Source organism: Nomia melanderi, chromosome 11 (genome assembly GCF_051020985.1).
Source record: "Nomia melanderi isolate GNS246 chromosome 11, iyNomMela1, whole genome shotgun sequence".
In the NCBI taxonomy this organism is placed as follows: Eukaryota; Metazoa; Arthropoda; class Insecta; order Hymenoptera; family Halictidae; genus Nomia; species Nomia melanderi.
In genome coordinates, this window is record NC_135009.1 from 268,159 (window position 1) to 291,138 (window position 22,980).

The 22,980-nt window shown below is 32.5% G+C and overlaps 1 protein-coding gene across 11 annotated transcripts in view; it reads right to left on the reverse strand.

Moving 5' to 3' along the window:
* Window positions 1–22,980, reverse strand: part of sick (sickie) — a 520,404-nt gene that overhangs the window by 233,375 nt on the left and 264,049 nt on the right. For all 11 annotated transcript variants that reach the window (XR_012999731.1, XM_031978463.2, XM_076372255.1 and 8 more), the window contains one exon: window positions 10,929–11,092. Coding sequence is in view for 10 of the 11 variants with exons in the window: in XM_031978463.2 (XP_031834323.2) it covers window positions 10,929–11,092 (164 nt within the window). In the remaining variant the exon portion in view is untranslated. The remainder of the gene's footprint in view (window positions 1–10,928; window positions 11,093–22,980) is intronic.

The window sequence follows — 22,980 nt, forward strand, 5'->3', positions numbered from 1 at the left end:
TTTTTAGAGATCTGATGCCTTCGGAAGAGGATGTTAAAAAACCGCTCTAATTACCAATGTATTCTGAATATTTATTCCTCCTTTTTTTAGTTTCCCCCTATGAACCTCAGTGATTTCTGATTATAAAAAAATAATTTTATAATACACTATATTACTTGATTTAATAAATAAGATTTTCTCATTTCGCCCGACGACATAGATATATGCTAAAAATATACTAGTCCCGCAGGCTACTGAAAGTTTCAGGGGTTGAAAAGAAATACAAAATCGAAATAAAGAAACAGAAAGATAACAATTTTAAACCAACATACTTTCCGAAAGACCGTAACCGAAATTGATATATCCAATAACAGGTACGACTGTATTTCAGTTTTCCATAATTACTTCTGTTGAAATCCATACAGGCATAACAGTTTCAAACAGTTAGTTTCGGAACTTTTTCAATCCCTGGAAAATCCACGAAAAACGTACTGGGTACGTCTTCCGCATAAAATCTGTGTAACTGTGTGAAGTGAGCTCTACTCTGTGTGCCAACGGTCCATATCATATTTCAGTTTCACCAAAATTCTTTCGATCACGTCGGAAAAGTGATTTATTTGGTGTGGCTTAGGCGGTACATATCCTCGCCAAAAGCAGCAAAAATCAAGAACAGCTTTGGAACGAAAGAGAGGAGCAGCTGCAGCTTTTCCACCCTAAGAAAGAGGGAAGAGGGTTAGGAGAGTCGTTGCTAGGGTTCCAGTACTCGGATACGGTACGGCCATAAAATTTATCGAGCTTACGGGGTGGCGGAAGTTAAGCTGTCACTGCATGCCAGCGTGCTGCCGTATTCAGCTTTATGAAAACGATGATTTCTGGGGAAAGATTTCCCGGAGGGGTCGTACTGAATAATTCGGCCCTAATTCAAAAGGACTGGTCGCATCAGTGAATCGATTCGCAATACCGCCAAATGGCGGCTGAAAGTAAATATGTTTTAACCTTGCGTTGATTAAAAGCATACAACGAACATATCAAGTTCAATTCGTATGCTAAATTGAAGGGACAAGAGAAACATTTGTGTCTGTGTCTCCGCTGGGAAATATTTTATCGCTTATTCGTCAAATGCACACGGTTCCTTCATTAAACAAGATACAGATTCATAGTTGAGTTTGTATATGTTTCATATTATTATTATTTGAAAATGATTGGAGACTAGAGAGCAATAATTATAAAGCAACAGCCTGCAATTCATTTAATTTTTGTTGCTTCTTTAAATTACGTGTTCGTAAGTGATCAAATATATTTGCATGGCAAGTATAGATAGCATAAATAAATGTAGGTTTGAAAGGTAAAAATTGCACATTGATGAAGAAGGAATATATAAATAGTATAAAAATATACGAATATCATACGAATGTATTCAGTAGATCAATATGCGTGTTATTGATTTTTAGTTGCACCATAAGTTTTTTAGAGTTTTTATCATCGCTATCATATTGTTATAGTTGATATGAAAATAAATACCCACATTTCAAATAAACTAGCCAACATAGAATAATTTATATCTCAAATATACTATAATTTGAACAGTATTAGGTGAGATAAGGTAATAAAACAGAATATTCAGTTATTTAAATATTTATTTGTATAAAATTTCGATATTTATTTCGACGACGCCTAACTATCGATAACTTTATACCACTTTTACGACAAAAAAGAAAATCCTGAAATGTCAGGGAGATGTTTAAATTTATCATGAATTAGGTAAAAACGTACCAAATTAATATAGCCACAAATATATTTTTCATGTTCGAGAAATTTCTTCGTAGGGATATATGTTAGGATGATGTACACAGAGATCATCGTGCTAAAGAAATATAAATCCGAACCATGACCTAGAGACATAGGGTCTGTCACATCGACTATCTACGCCATGTGACTTGAACGGTGGTGGTGAAAAAATAAAAAAAGCCCGTAGGACTCCTAAAATAATATCGTAAACCACGAACGACACGTCTTGTCTACGCACGTATGCGCCCTTATGCGTGCTCGTACATATATTATGAACACGTTATAGGACGTGGAAGTCTATTTCGAACCGAAACACATTCTGTACCCAGCCGCTCGCAACACACGAGCGTTGATGCTGCCAGGATATGTACAGGAGAACTGCATCCCCCCGAAACCCTGCAGTGGTTCTCAACCATATAAACAAGAGGGATGAGCACACCTAAGGCTGTGAGAAAATAACTTTCAATGATTTCATTCCTCTAACTATTTACGTGAAATTAGTAAACATTAGTTTGGACAATAGGGTGTTATAAGGGAGAATACGTTTCTATGAAACAGTCGAAACAGTTGGTTTAAGACTATTTAAACAAATTTTATGAATTTATTGTAATTCTTCATCCTATATCAATAAGAATCACCTCATTAATAATTATTAGCCACCCTTATTTATGTTGCTCTACATTTATTCAACGTTTTAATTTCAATATTTAAATTAAAAAACATAAATGTCATCACAAATACTCAATCTATATTATAATTATAATTTCACGTAACAAAACAGTTTCAAAATTAAACAATGTATAATATAAAAATAGTAGCCGAATAATTACTTAAATTAGTAATGAAAACGTTGTAGAAATCTTCAATTATTATACAAATTTTTTCCAGTTTATTGAAAAACTGAAAAAAAGAAAAATTATTTATAAACGAAATAATCTCCATCCGTTATTTTAAAACAAACTTTAATAATGTACCGTGTGTTACACGAAAAAGAAAAAAGAAAACTTTATAAATAAACTTGTTGATTATGAAGGCGTGGTACAGCCATATAAACTATGCCAATACTATATGAAAGAATGGAATAAAACTTACAAAAATGCAAATATATGAGTATGTGACTTTAAAGTTATATGGCGTCATAAAGGATTAAAGGAAGCTCCTCACTTCAATGGCCTACAAAATCGAATTTCTTTTGCATTTCCTTCCATTTTATGTCTTAAAATTGTAATTCCGAGATATTATGGCAAATTCATACGCAAAAACAACACACAGAACTTTAATTGCTTTTCCTTCGGAATGATATTCTTCACATTTATTTCTTCAATAACCAACAACCGAGATTTTCTCATAAACCAATCTTCTAATTTTCTTGAAACTTGTAAAACATCTTCGAAATGAAGATTCTATTAATTCCTCTTTCATTCTTTCCTATGTACATTGTGATTAAAGATCGAATTTGACAGAAGAAAATACTTAATTTCGAACTTTCAGTTTCAATTTATATTTTACGATTAATAATTGTTTATTTATATCGCTGCAAATTTTCGATGGACATAAAAAACCCAAGTTGTAAAGTGGCAGATTTAATATGTTTTTGTTCTCATTTATCTGTTTTTCAATTTTATTTCTCTAATAAACCGAAGAATGAGGATATGCTACAAAAATATCGCTTGTCATAGACAAATTTAAATAATTTTCATTCGCTTTATAATAGTAATATATTTTCGTTAGACATATTCAATCACAGAACGACAATCTCATAGGATATTTCTCACTTGAAGTGCAGATTAACGTCACATCTTCGAAGACATTTATTTCTAGCTTGAGGAAAACGAAAATATTTACACGCGTGCAGATGGATGACTAATAAACACTTCACGCTATCCTTTTCACAGTACTTAAGGCAGAAGTAAAATTTATTAGTGACAGCTTTCTGAATGCCACATATATATAAAATCCTTTACTTTATTTCCTTTGCATGCCTATAAAGACGATGTTTTTGGAAAGAATGTAATTAAAAGTAAATACTAATTCTTTTGGTTTGAAAATTTCATGAAACACGTGTTTATACCACCTTCAACGGAACTTTCGTAATTTACAGTACACACCGATATAGATATTGTATCATTAATTGTTATTAGAAGAATAATTGTTAGAAGTTTGGTAAGTTTGAAGTTTTTACATCGTTTTATGTCATTAATAATCATCAATTTGTGTACATTATTAATGACATATTATATATATATATTTGATCTTCTGAACCTAACTATATAAATGAGATTATCATCGTAACATTTGACTTTATTAAAACTTAAAACTGTTTTGACTAAATTAATTACTACAAAATGTAATCCCAAAGATGGAAATGTATTCATAGCAGAAAATCAAAGAAAATTTACAAACATGTAACAATACAATTAAAAAGCTCATTCACCTAAATAAGACTGCTCTCCATCTACAAAATCCCAATTCTTTAATAAAATCTATCTTTAACTAACTAACACTACTAATAATACCAATTCAATTATTTCTCTAGCTATATACCATTCAACATTCACTTCTTTCCCTCGGAAAACCAAAGAGCATTAAAATATTCTACTTTCCTGAAAGCAGAAACGATCGTTCAAATTGTCCACAAACAACTATACATCATCTATTCTAATATACTTTCAAAGCATGCTCCCGCAGAACAGGCTAAATGGCGCGCACCTGAAAAAAACTAAGACACCCGTTTTATCCGGTAATATATTTCGTAACAGGACTCGAACCGGTCTTCTTTCACTTTCGTTCGAGTACGGTCATTGTTCACAGTTCGCTCGTGCACCGCGTTGAGAACCACGGTAAATCGGCGTGCACATCTGGCCATGGCCGCTCTGGAAACGTGGGAGTTGAGAGTAAAGTATAAACTATGGGGTGCCACCCCATCTTGCAGCGGACAACCTACCCCCGTCGCCAGCGTCGTGGATGTAGGTAATATCGTCGGCCGTGTACGCGCTGCCAGCCACGCGATACGCCTGTACCCCATACACGGATACGAGCCTCGCTATCAGTCGTGCTCGTCGTCCAACCTAACAGAGTTCCGCGACGCGCGCGTATTCGTGCGAATAGAGCACGCTCTCCGGGACACAAACCCATGAAACAGGCTAACAGAGGTGTACAGGGTCATTCAAAAATATCTCGATATAAATTCCGATTTCGGGAGCATCGTGTGCATCTGTTAGGATTCCCCATGTTAGAGATTCGATTTATGAATTTGTTCAATGCAACGTCGATGTTCAGCGTAAATTTGGTTTGCTGGTGTGTTATGTTTTTATATGACGATACGACCTGATAGTATGTTAACTTTCTCGTTAGAATGGACGAGATATCTCGGTTCCACGATATCGAAGAAGCAGTACCTCGTCCATAGCATCGTACGTACATCATGGTGACGAGATATCTTGTCTATAGCATCGTTTCTTCGACATCGTGCTGAACCGAGATATCGCGTTTATTTTGACGAAAGGATTAAACGTTCTTGTTTGTAGTTTTAAATCAATTTTGTTTACGTATGTATGTTCTCCGGTTAAACAAACACCTGACACACTATAGGTTTCTTTTGTTTCATCGCGTTTTACCTAATTGAAACTTCAAAGAATAACTTTTATTTTTAGTTTTAAATTATTCATTATTAAATTATTAGTTTTGATATTATTATATATTAATGAAACATTTGATTTTGTTCGTTTTATCGTTTTGTACTGTAATGAAAAAAGTAATTAACATAATAATAGTAGTATGTAAATGTTAAACTGTAAATAAATTACCCATCCTGTTATGGTTATGTCATTTCGTCATTTGAGGCAATTACGAAGAAAATGAACTTTGCACTTGAAAAGCAACCCTCAATTGCCATTTGATACGAAGCAGCTACATTTGAGTTTCTTTACTTATAAATCCAATCTTTCACTATCTTAAGGAGAAAATTAAGTAAAAATACATTGAAATTTTTAGAATATATAGAATTTTGAGTGTATACTATATATATCCTCATTTTATATATCTCGGCCGTTGCATCTCAGCAAAGATGCAGTGCTGGGTGTAACAATTTATCAGGCACTTCGAAATTTACCACAAAAAATGAACAATAAAATAACATAAAATAAAGAAATGATACAGAAATGGAAGCCAATGACACACAAGATATCGTAAGCTGCATTTGTAGATTTTCATCAAGAATCTATCCAGTAGTTTTCTGAGATTACCTCAAATACATAAAGATTTTTTTTTTTTATTATATTAATTTAATTTAACAAGGTGGTATGCGATATGAAATTCATAAGTTCTATCTTGCACTTTTGCTTATACTGGTTCTAAAGGAGAGTCTTAGTATTTATATAGGATTTTGATTATTATTAATATTTTAAATATTTATTAACACTAGGTTTACGGATGTTTATTGTACAATTCATTCTATTGTTCCTGGAAAAAAAAATTGTTCGTTCAAAATATGAAAACAAAAGAAGTTGTTTCTATGTTTTTTATTAGTTAAGTACACCTTGTGCCGTTTTTACTTTATGCACTTTTTAACCCTTGAAGTTTTATCTAGATTGCCTTCAAACAATGTAGACAGCTGCAGCAATCGTAAATTCCAATGATAAAATCATAGTAAACATAAAATGTACGTAACTTGCTGAATGTATAAGATGACATAGATCTACATCAACCGCTATGAATATATTAAGTAAAGCTATATCCTTAGTGTTTATCTTACCGATGGTCACCGGTGACCATAATGATTACATAATATATTGCTTACTTGTGATAAACAGATTTTCGAAAAATACCATAAAAATACACAATTAGGAATATTTAGGACCTATCATTAATTTTGTGCGTTTTATTAAGACTGCAAATGTATAATATTCATGAGGTATACAGTTATACATATACACATGTATACCTCTATACCTATAGAGAATGTATAATCTTATTTGATACACATAATTCATTCAACGAGGCATCTACATTATGAGATGCATATATGCATACATTATATATAATATATTATTCTTTGAATGTAGTTTCATTTGTCATGCAAAATAGCCTTAAGAAATAAGACCTATGTTTACAGTGGATAATGAAGCAGAAGTACTAAAGTAATATTAATGACATCACGACCATGTGGCAGATTATTAAAATGGTTTATTTACTGATTGTAGATTCATAATTTACACACACACACACACACACACACACACGCGCGCGCGCGCGCGCGCGCGCACGCACATATTATTTTTATAATTACTATACTTGAATATTAACACGTTAATATAGTAACATGAAAAATTATACCATGACATAAGAATCTCTTGAGAAAAGTAACTCAGCTTTAAATATTCTACAAGTAAATGGACTGAGTCACGATCCCATAAATTCTGACTAGCAGTCTAATGGTGTTCATGCAAATTATAGTAACGTAAACGAAACAAAACTTTCCTTACTTCATTTAGGGTTTCTTCGATATTCGAATAAAATCAAATTCTTCCTAAACTTTATTTAATTTTCTAATGCACTGAATTTTTAGATAATCCAGTGTCCAATAAATACATAAAATCTCAATTCTATTAATTAGTCCAAAAATTAACGAAACTAATGTATTCAAATAAAAGTCAACAAAACATCAAAGATATGATAATTCATTATCCAAATAACATTTAAAATTGAAACATGAAATGTTTCTGTATTTATCTACATCACAAACGTTCCATACGGATAGGGGATGACATCATCCTTATGGTAACTACAAGACACCCTTAAAGTGTGCATTCTTATTTATGTATCATCCTATATTGTAAAATATTGATACACAGACACGTTTATGCTGATAGTACGGACTTTTATCAAACGCTGTTGCGCGTATCTGCACGAAATGGAATAACCGGCCTGCACATATGTGTAACGGGGCTAGGGAGAGATATAATAATGTTCGAGTATGCGTGAGAGAGATTGCGTAGGGATGATGGGGGTGGAAGAGAGAGGACAAGGTCGGCGGTTGGGCAGGAGAGCCCATATATTTAAAAGGGACAGGGGGTCGCGTACCCCCATGGAAGCCAGTTTTCATGGTGGTGGTCCAGGTTCTTCACGACAGCCAGAAATGCGCAAAGGGTTGCTAAAAGCCATTCACAGCGCTAATGGCTAATGGGGTGTCCTTAACACGGCACTGAATCTACTGTGCCGCTTGACACCCTAGTCGAATCTCTTTGTGTCTTCAAGAGGAAACCCGAAATGCTAAGAAGTTTACCCGTGTTGGATAAGTTTAACGCATAAATTTTGGCAAATAAATTAATCCCACGACACCCATCGGATCACCCGGATTTCATTAAGGAACGTACAACGAAATTGAACTCTGTAAATGTGCAACAGTTCCGGAAACTATTTCATTTTGTTGAGAAAATTTCTACCAAAATTCTGTAATATTTTTGATACACGTGTCATTTTTGTACATCGAGATCCAAGTTTCACGATTCATTTTAAGTAAATAATAATTAATATTTGTGACTATTATTTTATATTTAACAAAATATTATTTCATCTATTTGTTTCGTCTGTTTCATATACGATAACTTTTTGGCAATATTTATTATCAATTCAAAAATCTTATACAATAAAAGCCCTAAATATAAAATTGTGATTTTAATGCACTCCAGCACCGTTAACATGTTGACTGCTATGGCGGTCATCCATGATCATGATTGGAGCTTCAAATTAAAAGAAAATTATAACTCATAAGATAGTCGATGTCAAATAAATATGTTCAATAGTGTAACGTAAGAATTGTGCTACCAAATAAAATTAATAATTCTTCCTTGTTATTTTTCGTTGGAAAATAATTAGTGATATATAAAAACGCTTTTGTTTTTCGTGGCAGTCAACGTGTTAAATATACATTCTCAATTTATTTTTATGTGTTGTATCAACTATATAAATATTTTATGTGATTTAATAATTTGACAATATGTTATTATATACTGTACCGCTTTTAATTGAACAAGGTAGAATATCTCACAACGCATTTATCAAAGAAATTGATAAAAATTGATAACTCGCAAAAGTTATCAAGGAATTACTTTTACAAGCGGTGTATGACTTAAACGAAGGTATCATATAATTCAGATGAATTGATTGGCGCATTTACAATTGTATAGTTCTATTTAAAAATACCAAGTTAACCTTGAAATTACCTCTACCACGCATGGTGTCCCCTCCGAATCAAATAACTTCTGTAGAAACATTTTCCTGACAACTCCAATTTCTTGTTAAATATTCTACCGTATCCAATTAAACAAAACAGCTTGTATAAATTATATAAATATTTGTGTATAATGTCGTTCACGTGGGATTTCAAATGTGTGTACATAATTGAGTGTTACTAGTCTACTAAAATTTAATTGTCACGCTAAGAAGATATTAAAAAATAACGAGATTGCATTAATTTGCAGTTTCAGGCGAACGTAATGAGCAGTATAAATAAGCGATCAAAGCTGCTAGAAAATTAATACACTCATATCTGATCTAACATCGAGAAATCAATATGTATGCGATACATCACTGGAGGGATTGAAGCTTCCAGCGAAAGATGAAAGCAAACGCCAGAAACAGACACGTTGCAGACATTAAGCGACCGTGGCTGGATATTATTCCCTGGCAATTGCTGAGAATACACAGTGACTAATGACTTCTTATTAAAACTCAGTCATGTGAAAGAAAAAGAGGGGAATTCGATAAAATAATGCCATTCTCATATATATATATCTAATTGTTTATATTCATACATTTACACATACACATACTTAAAATAGTTAAAGTGAACGACATGCTTCGAGAATTACCTATAATTTCACGCGAAACTGAATGAATACTTTATGAAAGGAACAAGTGGAGTTCAGACCAGAAACATTTTTCTGTCCCTCCGCATATTGTGATACTGAATTAATTGTGTCAGGTAGTATAGACATTGAAAGGAAAAATATAAGATGCTTATAGAAGGTAATTTTTTTAACTACTCATCAGTTCTATTACTAGTAAAATTATCTATATAGTTTAAAATTGTTTAAACTACCAGAATATGTTCAAAATTATTCTGATACATCTATGTAAAAATTAAACATGGTAATAATTAATATTCTAAAAGGGATGAATTTTTGTTAAAAAATAGTATACTTATTATTAGTTTTTGTATCTGCATGATTTACATGCGTGTATTAATGAAATGAACATAGAAATATGAAGCTTTTATAACTGTTAAAATATTATGGCTTTTTCTTTATTTGGTCTGTTTTAATTATTATATACTTATCTACTTCGCTTAATTGAGGAGTATAAATAACAACCGAAGTAGCCGGTAAAATATCGTTAATGTTTACGAATAGTTAAAACATTTGCATTCTATCAATATAATGATAGTATCGATTTTCACAAAAAGAATTGTGTGGGACGTTGCTTGATGATAAAGTACGTCAATCTGTCAGATTGTGTCTTGAACTTGTTGCGGTTTTATTAGAAATAAAAACTTTTTATGATATCATTGTATCGAGCTTAATTATTATTAAATATTTATTCGATAACTCTTTGCTTTTACTGTGAAATTGATTGAAAGAATTTTAAATGAAAAATGCAGACATTTTCAACATCTTGCAGTATTTGTCGTATAATACATGTCTTTGTATATTACAATGTAATATCCGCTTTTATTTAAACAAATCTGATATTTACATAATATCGAATTTACCCCGAATTGCATTTCGTTACAATTTTGTCAAAATTTGTTATTCTGATGGTTCCAATTCATTAATTTCGTGTGTGCATTTTTCAGGATATCCAACCAAAAAGAAAGTCCACGTTTTATACTTGTGTTATAATTTTTGTATAAAAGATATGTGTCTTCTGTGACGTAACATTCGAATTTTATGTTCACAAATAGAATGTCCTAATTTGTAAAAAAATTATCGCGAACTTCGTATGACATGTAATACGAACAAAACGGCATTGTAAAAAGCTTAATTTCGAAAGAAAGAAGGAGAACGCTACGAATTTACGATGGAATGCAACACTTTTGCGCAAACGTGGACAATCGATAGCTTCCAAAGTTCCGACCGAGGGGGAAAATGTGGTAAACTTACCAAGTTGTGATTGATGCGTCGGTGTCGGAACTGGTCTAACTTTGTCTGGGGGACACCTTCTGGTAGCAGCCACGGTAGCAGGTAAGGGTATACTTGTTGTTCCACCGCCGGGACCGCCACCTGCCCCACCGACGGCCGACTGCTTATTGTACGGAGACGGCAATCTGAAATAAAGTGATCAATTTAGAAAACAACGTCCCAATAGAGTCGTTACAGTAGTTCAGACTGAAATCGTTTCCCGTCTCATTTAAACGTTACTTGAACTACAGTATCGTCGATACTGTTTTAGACTTCAACCCCCTTCTTTTGTGTTAGATTGTTCCAAAAACTTCTTTCATTATGTTCATACAGAAAGAGTGCTGCTCAGTACTTTATGTATTACATCATTTTATTGAATCGTACACAATCCATTCTGATCAATTACCCTCTTTTACTTTTCTGGAAACCTCGTAATGCTATTCTTTTGAAGTTCGTGCTAGACTAAACATTGCACACTGAATAGTATGAATAAAACTTAACCCCTTGCTCTATAATGACGAGTGGGATGAAGGTTTTCAGATTAATTTAACAGAAATCAACATTCCTCGTAACAGTTGGATCGAAGCAAAAGACTGTTTTGCTGTTTTCAATATTTTAACTTCAGTTGTTATGTAATTACAATACATGAAATATTTCTTCACGTTTCTTGGAAGTTATTGATAGTAAAATTAGTTAGTCGGGCTTAGTCGTAAAGAAAATCATATGGCAAGAGGTTAAAACCCTTACACATTATGAGACTTGTTTGCGGACATCTGCCGGGATAATTGATGGGTTTGAGCCTCTTTCACTGTTTGTACGATATGTCGATATGTTCATATCCTATAGAAAATGAAAAAGACTCGGACATATTGCTTGACCTAGGACATATCTGCAGACAAGTCTCATCGTGTATAGGGGCTTTAACAAGACGAACCTACTATTTCTAACTCGTGTTAATGAGAAATTCATTGTCTTTGAAAAATATAATATTTTAAGGAAATCGAGGGTCTGTAAATAGTAAGCCGTGAAATTCTTGGTATACCCCATAGGGAGACCACTACGATTATAATAAATAGATGCTAATTTTGTGTAATAATTTCTTTATTCATTAATATATGAGGTAATTGTAAGCAAACTGTGTACAACATATGTTAACATTGAAATTATTATTTCATATTCAAATAGCAAATTTAATATTCAAAATTTAATACTTAAATATTACTTCTAAAAAAACAATTTAAAGCCTCTTGACACGTAATTCTATTTATACATATTTTCTATATAATATTGCAACAACATATTACTTTTTAAATACTTCTCAGATTACTATAAAAAGGTACAGCTTTTACACAAAATCAATAAATTATAAAAACAAATAATATTCAAACAATTTTAACCCTACACATATAACATTCGACATATAACATTAAACATTGTTCATGATATTGAAAGTTAAATTTATTATAGCAAAAAGAATTTCTACAGATTATAACAACTCACTAAGGTATTTAGTATATATACTTTTTAATTTAAAAATATTTAATTTCTCAATGTGTAATGATGCGAATATTTATAAAGATCTGTAATATTTGAGTAAAACATTTTGTTTGCGTTCTGTATAAATTTTAATTTTACCCCGTCTACATTGAATCGCTATTAATTATAAAAAAAATTATACAAGATTCCTTGCCCGTCAAAAAGACATTGATCACTTAAAATAACGATCGCCTGTAACTTGTATTAATAGTGAGAGTTTCAAAATTCAGAACACATAAAAATTGCAGGGGAGATAATTGAAAAACGTGAGAGGTCTGCCTAAAGTTAGAGCCACCTGTGTACAGGATTTATAACGGTTTAGACCTATAATGTAACACGGGGTACGTCTTTTGAACACGTCTATATTTTTCTTAAAGAATAGTTACACATTATGTAAACATAACTTTGCACCTTTTTATCAAAAAATGTCTGTGACACAGAATATTTAGCGTAGTTCTGACAACAATAATTGAACTAAACGTGCGCTTTATGTATACCTAGATTTTCTTGTTCGTAATAAAATCCAATGGATTTGTAAATATGCGTGATTTATAATAGATTGACTAGTTCACAAAATCTAGTGCAGATCTTCCATATGTTAGAAAATTTTTAGTAACAAAGAATACGTATTGGAGTACGTGGTTGACATTGAAAAATAATAAGAGAAAAATAGTTCAACTTCAATAGTAAATAATTTGTTTACGTAGTATTTCATATGCACGTCTTTCAATTTTTTTTTCAAGAAGTTCCCGATTCTTTTTTACATGATAATTTTACAAATACAATTTGAATAATTTTCTCAAACACGACGATAATTAAAACTACTCGTATACCTTTAATTATATACTTGTTGAATATATAAGGAATTGAAAATAAATCGTTTTAAATGAAACTATACACTGTGTAAATAATATTAGTTACCATCTCAAATCAAAATCGTTGTCTCATGAATACTAATAATTTAACACTAAACCTATCAAGCAATTGGAGTGATTTATTTCCAATTTCTTATAAAAATTAGAACAAGACGTTTCTTGAAATTCGAAGAGTCGCCTAGTCTTGTGTCTGTAAAAATATAGAAAAATTGTGAATCTTTCGCAAACCACCTTCATAATTTCAATACTTATAAAATAAAAATTCTGAAGTAGGTAAATTTGATTGGTTCAGTAGCTTTAATGTTAGTAATCATATCTGATCACTAAGTAAGCTCCAAAACTGTACTGTATGAAGAAATTATAAACCCGGTGCAATGAAGCATGTCGAAGCTACGGATTCAGAGTCACAAATGTAACATAGACCATCTACAATTCATGATCGATAATCAACGACTACTGAAATATGATGTATTTTAGTGACGGTCATCGACCATGTGTTATTCTTCCACAATCTCGTGGAACAACTCTTTCCACGAACTGTTTACTTTTAAAGACGTCTCGGTACTCTGACTTTTCATGTACGCTGCAAATCAAATCAACATTCAAAAAATTATTACACCACAGCTGTATCCTAATACTCAATACTATGGATTGGATCGCATTAGCAATTTTTTATTCGTGTTAAAAAACAAAAAGTTCATTTTTTTCACTGTTTATTTGCAATTTAGTATTAAAAAAAGTAATAATAAATAAGTGTGAGATAGTATATACATATTAATTGATATTTTTATGTTTTCTGCTTTATCTAGTAATCGGTTGACAATATTATTTTTTATTCTTGAAACTCATTTGCTTCGTTTTATTTGTATCTCGCCTACTAAAAGGTTTACGTTTAATAACATTTAATGTCACGAAGAACAATACACTTGAAACAAATGTACATGTAAATGAAAATTCAAATATTAGTAAAAGGTTACGATTTTTACAAATAAAACAATTAATCTCCGACACAGTGATCTTACATGAAAACCAATATATATTTCGCCATTGCAAATAACATTTTAAAAGCTAATTAACATCCGTTCTCAAACTTCATTTTCCCATTTCATTTGTATTTCTACCAGTGAAACTCAATACTGCACAGAATAACTAAGAGTAGAATCAAGTTTAAAGTGACTCGAACATCAATAAAAAGTTAAAATTTTGACTAAAAAATTTTAATCCCTGACGCAGTGGTCTTACGTAGAAATCACTGTTTGTCTCTTACAAATTAAAATTTTTAAAGCTGATAGTACCGGTATTTCTAATTTATTTCCCTCATTTTATTTGTATCTCTGTTAGTGAAAAGTTTATATCACACTTTTATCTCGAACGGTCTGATTCAAAGAGGTGCTGTGTAGACCGAATTCACGGCACCCTCCGCCACAACGGGAACAGCCAGAGGGACAGAGATAGAAAAGAATTCTGCCGAAGGGAGCGGTGTGTGACACGAGCACGGGACGACCACCAACGAATCTCTCCCCCAACGTGTTCTCGTTTACCAGCGTTTTCTTTGGGCAACGTTAACGCCCTCGTGAGGTTTTCTTTCCTTTTTTTGCCTCCTCCGCTCCCTTCTGTCTCTCTCTTCTCTTCTCTTCGCTTCTCTTCTTACTGCTCCCTTTTCACTCTCGTTTTCGAGCGAAAGTACGCGTTTTTGGCACGCGATTCGGCTCCAGCTTACGAAAACCACAGCATGGAATTCTTGTTCGGAATTTTGACGAGCAGTTAATAACGTCGAATAAATTTTGATGAGCCGCGAATCGTTTTGTGGTTATTTCACGAACGTTCATGAGATTCTTGGTTTTTCAGCGAATGAATCTTGTTTACTGGCGTTCTCTTAATGTGACGTGGTTGAAATTAGCCGTGAAGAAAAGGTGGTTAATTGAAGACAATGATCATTATGTTATACGAAGCTTTTAACCCTTTGATCCTTTTAATCCTCATACCTAAAATAGAAGGCCGTGTAGAAATAATTTAGTTTTCTTCTTTTTTTTTGTTATTTTAGATTTCGATATATAATTCAGCTTCGTGTGGTAATGGATTTGAATATTTCAGTTTGTCGTCCGTAAAGAGTTAATAATTAATTGAGTTGTCAGAAAGTGTGGAATTCTGTTATCGTGGAAAGGATTTTCTATTTTTACACGATTTTTGTATTATTAATTTAATCAAAATTGAATGTAGCAGTTATGATCATTTTAAAAGTAAAGTTAGCAACTCATACGTAATTGAAAATATAATAAATCAGGAAGTTACTTGAGTTGACGGTTACATCAAGTTTTATTATAATGTTATAAATAACGATACTGTATTGAGAAATGTAAAAATTCAAATAAACTAATATTTACAGAATTGTGAATTATTATACCAAGGCATAAATACATACTACTAACAAAACATTATTTGTAAAAGATGTTCATTTCATTTTTTTCATAGTTCGAATATAATATTTCGGTCGCCCCGCAAGTATATAAGTATCAAAAGTACCAGAATATGAAATTTGACTCCGTACCTTCCTAATTAACCCTCGCTTAAGGGTGGCCAGGTTTTTTGTGACTCGAACGTATTTACTGTTCAACGGTAACCACAAAGGGTATTGAGCTCCGAGAAGGTCAGTTGAGGATCGAGTGTCTACAGTTCGTCCTGACATTTTAAGAAGAAAAATGTACTAGAATCTTAAATTTTATATATAACTTCTATATTTTCTGTCTTGTAGTATAAATATATAATAGTTCAGAATGTTTTATTTCTCCAGTAATAAACATAAATACATCAAATAGCAAATGCAATTATATATATAACAAGAATAACAACAATAAAAAATACTCGTATATATTGTATATATAATAACTGTTTAATATACTGATCGAGTCCTGAACAATGGTATAAAAATTTCAGTTAGAAATCTTTTATTTAAGAATTATTATCGAAAACGTATTTTGATAAAAGGTGTTTGACCACAATTTTTTGTAAATGCTTACCATAAATATTATTTTTATAAAGTTTATGAATACATTGTACCGTTTTATTATCTTTGTCCAGCACAACAACATTTGTTGCAAGTACAGAAATAATCAATTGGATAGAACGTCCACACTTAAATTCAAATCATAAAGACACGGATCATAAATAATCGAACAAAGCCATCCATGTGTGAAAATTCGTCACATGAAACATGCCTAGATGTACACTGGTCCACAGAAGTATTTAAAATCGATATATTTATAATAGGAACAGACATCTCAGACGTCTACTACTCGGTCAGCACAATGTTTCCACTATAAATACTTATCACATGTACATATTTTTGTTACAATTTTCATATGATAATCAAAAATATTAGTGAAAACGACATAAGTACTTAATTAATCTTGGATTAAATACTTTTGCGGGCCAGTGTACACTCATCCCTCCATTTGCGCAGAGGATCCGTTTTACGTGGATTCGTTTCACGCGAATGAAACTCCCGCAAATGGTTTGCCGATACAAAAGTAAACAAAATATCGGAAAGAAAAATTGGTATAAATTCTATAAATCCATATTTATATCACATAGCTAAACAAAAAAATAATAATGACATCTCAAAAAACAAAGGTAAATTTTATCCGTAAATTCAGATCGCGTAAACTGACAGTGCTTATAAACAATACCTCGTAGACACAGCGTTACAATTTACCACGTGAAATAGAGACTCGCATAGACGAAGGGACGGATGTAGAGCAAGGAACGAAAAAAGATAATAAACCGTTCAGAAAAAACAGAAATTCCCTCGTAAGAACGGACCGCGGGAGGAAAGAAGACGATGCGAGCGAGGACGTAAGGGGTAAAACCCATGAAACCCGTATACTAGTAGGAGCAGCGTTCGAGCGGAGGAGCGCGGCGTATCCAGTAGAAAACGTGAAATGCGCGGTTACCCGGCACCGAGTTAACAGCCCCGCTTGTGTCACGGTCGCGTACACCAGTGCAAGGTAAATATTTGGCCCGAATGATGACGTCGGCGCATAGGTACTCAAAGAAGCCCTCCTTTTTCTCGATTCTCTCCCACACGCGTCCATTATTTGAGCAGGGCTCGCGCGCATCCCCCCGTGTGTTGACGAATCGGCCGATGAAAGCGACGCGTTCCACGGAAACATCGTGTTTCGTGGAAACCGCCGCTAGGAGAATTCGGATCTTGTTTGGGAATATTTTTACGGTTACACGTCATTGAATACCTGGAATCTGGTTTCGCCGGCAGCCGTGGCCAGCTTTGTATGGGACTTCACGAATCTGGATAGCCGGCGTAACAGTCTGAATTTATATTTCGAATATTTAAGTTGTTATTATTTATAGCGCATAGGTTGTTATAGAATTTTATAGCAATATACGAGGTACCCTGGTTTTCTTTCCAGGCGAAACAAGAACGACTACATGATCTATACAAAAACTGTACATTTCATGAATCTGGTTAATAGGCATCTTAGTCAGAATCCGTGCTTCGACTATTTGATTTGTTATTATTTATAGCGGCCTACGGGATTTCATAGTGATATACGGGGTGCTGTAGTATTTTTTCTGTCGGAGCAAGAACAAGTGCCAGATCTGTACTAGATTTTGTAAATCTAGTTAGTAGGCATAGCAATTTGAATTAATGTTTCCGCCGTTTGGTGTATTATTATTCATAGGGCACAGGTGCTTAGAGAATTTTATAACGATATACAACAAGGTGTCGCAATTTTCCATTACATTTTTTTCTGTATATTCTCGACGCATAAATCAGAAAATATTGTTTCTAAATATAGATCGTTCTAATTTGATTAAAGTACAATTAATAGAATTCTGCAGACTTTTACTCAAAATAAAACTTTGTCGATGAAATTTAGAGGGGCTCAAATTACACAAAAGTTTCATTTTTTCTGTTGATAATTTTAATAAATTACTGTTGAAATAAAACCAACACTGAATTCAATTATATTTTATATTCTATTCCATTCGTAATATTTGTATTTACAGTGACTCACGAAAGTATTTAAAATACTTTATTAACTGTAATAAGTATATTATACAACTCTTATCGAAATATTATAATCATTGTAAGGAGGTATGACTCTCTAGATTATATAGTTAAAGTTTGAAAAAAGTCGAAAGTTATATACAATAGGTATGAATTATTTCTTACAAACATAAAAATTGCTGAAGTCACAGAAGTATTTGAACAGGTACTTCTTCAATCTTTAATATTTAATAGGTCCACCACTGGCACGAATAACATCTTGCAACCGATTATGCATACTGTTTATTAACTTTTCTGTAACACTTGGTGATATAGAATTCCACACTTTCAGTATTTTTTGTTTTAAACTTGACTTGGATGTTATATTAAGTTTTTGTAATTCTTTTCCTATTATTGTCCATAGATGTTCAATTAGGTTAATATCAGGGCTTTGTGGTGGTGTGACCAACATGTGGGGAGTATTATATATGATCCATTCCTTAACGATTCCTGTAGTATGTTTAAGATCATTATCGTGTTGAAAGTAAAAGTCTTCGTATATATTGAATTTTTTGGCATTTTCCTTTAAATTTTTTTGTAAAATGTTCAAATATTTGTATTTATTCCATTGTTCCCTCTATGAAGATCAAATTCCCGGTGCCGTCTGCCGTCATACACCCCCAGATCATAACTGAGCCTCCCACATGTTTCACCGTAGCACGCAAGTTTTTCGCTTCCATCTCTGTATTTGCTTGTCTCGAAATAAAATTACGTCCGTCCGAACTAAAAACGTTAAATTTCGATTCATCTGAAAATATTACTTTTTTCTAGAATATATTATATTTACTAATCAATTCTTTGGCGAACTTTAATCTCTTCTTCTTATTAATATCACTAATGTACGGCTTCTTTCTGGGAACCCTGGCACGATAATTATTTTCATGTAGCACTCTTCTGCATAATTCTGGATGTATACCTTTCTCGAAGTTCTGTTTAACTATAGTTGCAAGTTTTGTAGCAGAAATTAAATTTTTTTTATTTCACGTATCAAAGCTCTGTCATCCCTTTCCATTAGTGTCTTTGATCGACTTGAACGGTATTTATTTTTTACCGTTTCTTCAAATTTCCATTTTTTAGTAATATAATGTATCGTGGATCTATTAATATTTAACAATTTACTTATTTCATCATACGTCTTTCCTCCTTTACGCCACTTGACAATTAATTTTTTTTTGTCTTCAGGAATTTCAAATGTTTTAAAAGACACATGATCAATATCGTAATATTTCATCATGAATGCTAGACTGTGACCGATAAATGTATATACGATGACAATTAACGTTTCAATGTTTACATTAAGTGCCTGGAAAACTGTGTTTTCATTGATTTTTGGAACTCATTTCTGTTCAAATACTTTTGTGGTTTCAGCAATTTTTATGTTTATAAGAAATAATTCATAACGATTGTATATACTTTCGATTTTCTTGAAACTTTACTTATATAATCTAGAGAGTCATACCTCCTTAAAATGTTTATAATATTTCGGTAAGAGTTGTATAATATACTTATTATAATAAATAAAGTATTTCATGGTAAGTGTTCAAACATATTTGTCAGTCACTGTATATAAATGCACTGGTAAGTATTTGAAATCGATATTTTTATAATCGAAATGTTGTAGCTACTCACCGGATATCACATACATACATACATACATATTTTGAAATACATGTACCTATGAATGACGTTTGGGGTACATGTGAGAATAATGTCTATACATATTATTCAAATCGACTGACAGACGTCTGAGATATCAACACTTTTACAAATGTATCGATTTCGAATACTTCGATGCACCAGCGTACATAAAATTCATGGTATACTGATAACCAAAATTTGAAATGTGAAAAGAACGTTAATGGGATTGAGGTCACTATAGCACAAAGTAGCAACAGATCAGCGATGTTTACATTCAGCCTGTTCATGCAAGCTGTGTTTACTGTCTGAGATTGCCGCAGGTATCACAACACTCCTACCTTCCTAGAAGCAACTAATACTCCAATTCAGACTGTTCACCGTTTCCGTTACTGCAACGATGGTGAATCCTTAGCATTCTCTTTGTATTTTATGTTTTTGATATAACTCTCTAATAGAATATCTAACGATCTATGTTATATAGAGTGCCCACCATAATATTGTTAGACGATGGATAATCCACCATATGGAAGTAAGTCGAAAATAAGTAGAAATTTGAAAAGTAGAATAAAATGTTTAGTATAGTGGACAGTATGTTGTTATAAATGAAAAAATAAAGATAAATGTGTAGCAACATTTTCTCGTTCGAAGCTTTGTATTTGAAAGGACCCAATTTAAAAAGTTATCAACTGCAGCTTTGATAGGAAATCACAACTACCAACAGAAATTCACAAGCTGAAACTTAATTCTTTCGAAAATGAGGTTATAAATTAGAAAATGTACCTACGTAATAAAAGAGGAATGAAAACAAAGAATATCGTTGTACAATGTTCCACATAATTAATAACAAATTAAACACAAAATCTAGGAGCAAATTCACAATCACTAGCAAAATGTAATACTAAATTTTATAATGAAGATATCCCAAGATACCACGTGATCATATCAACTTATTTTTAGACTACTGCAGTAACCATAAACCTGAACGACATAGTTCTAGTAACTATAAAATGGACATAACCTCAAGTATAAGACAGCATCAATGGAACCACAGTGTCAACATGTATTTCGTAAACTGAACATTTTCGAACTGGTTAACACTAGGTTTACAGACGTTTATTATACAATTTATTCAATTCATCCTAGAAAAATGAATGTTTGTTCGTTTAAATTTCGGAGATTGGGGATTTAAAAATAGACTATTAGGATACATGTTCGCGTAATTGCATCAATCAAATTCAACGTAATTCATCAAAAAATGTTTAAAAAATCCAGTACGCGTCAAATTGACACGTCGAGTAAACCTAGCGTTAAACAAAAGATTATCACGCCCGATGCTCATTTATAAATGCGCGTACGATACGCTCGATACGCTCGAGCGTCGTTGAACACCTATCTTATTCGGCAAAAATCCAATTGATTTCCAAGCCCGAGTGCAAAGTGTTTGAAAAAGAAGGGTTTACGGTCGGCTCCGTTTTACGATTTAAATAAAAATTTCGTACAGCGAGGCTCCCCGTGATGATTACTATAACGCGCGAAGAATGGCGAGACGTTCGTTGCGACTGTACTGGCGCTGATAAGGAACATACGTCCCGAGGGGTAGCCCGAAGATATACGGGAATACAAGAGCCGTGTCGACTGGACGATATTGCTCGTAAGGATCGATACGGGACCGGTTATTCCTTTTAAAAAGGAACGATCTGCCTACGCACCCGGATTGGTAGAGATGTAGCGTGGAAACACGAACACCGCGAGTCCTTGATTTAACTTTTGCCTTTAAATTGGATGAGTTTACTTCGCTACCATAAGTAGACGCGCCATAAAGAATAAGAGTGGACGCAAGGATACTAGTAAATGTGCTTCTACCATCTCAGCGTATATTACGTACAGCCAGTTACAAAAGGGTATATACATTTTATGGAGGCTGTAGCCGGATAAGAGAGACCAAAGTGTTCTCGAACTGAATCAAATGAACGGAGAATCGTTTAAAGAAGTAATCTTCTGTCGCAGCAGTACAATCAACTAACTTCTCAATATTTCATTTTTATTGGTTATCAATTTTTATTATTTTACAGGTACAAAGATATACTTAGAAACTAGACAAAACAGTTTCATTTACCTCTTTATTGTCGTCAAATCTAATTGCGTGCAATTGTTACTCTCTTTGACAGTGCAACGATTATTAGCGTTTAGAGCGCACTAACTTTTGACAAATATTACAAACAATTATACACGATATGCTTTTCATACGAAATTCTACTTTTTCAAATATAGTTGATAATTAATAATTAATCGTCTTCTGAAAAATATTGAACAATTAGTTGATTTTATTACCATAACAGAAGATTCTCACGTAATACATTAACGAGACAAAATATTTTGTTTGTCACTTTTCCTTCCATTTTGCTTATTTAATCGCATACAAAAATTGTGGAAATGCTCAGGCAGTTTGCAGCTACCGAGACAAACGTTACTGAATTTCCATCAATTTTTTTTATAGAAGACTTTAATTGTAAATAATTAAAAAGGTTAAAACATTAAGGAAATGAAGATTCCTTGTTGAAGTTTAAAAGCGATATTAGTTATGCTTTTAACATAACGACACTGTTGTTACTATTGAGCTGAAATTTCTTTAACGTAAAAATCTATAAGAATTAAAAAATATGAATATAAAATATTTACGTAAGTACTGCTTTCCTTTATCGTGCTTCCTAATTATCGTTTATTTCATATTGTATCGTATAATAAATATCCTAAACAAAATTTTAGTGTACATTGTTTAAGTAACAAAGCTGATTATATATTTTTACGTTTATACGAATTTTAAATAACTTACATAAAATGGAATTTAAATTTAAATAATAAATGGTTACCATAATATTAATCAAATTAAAATAGAATATGCAATTTTTTTGTTTTGTTT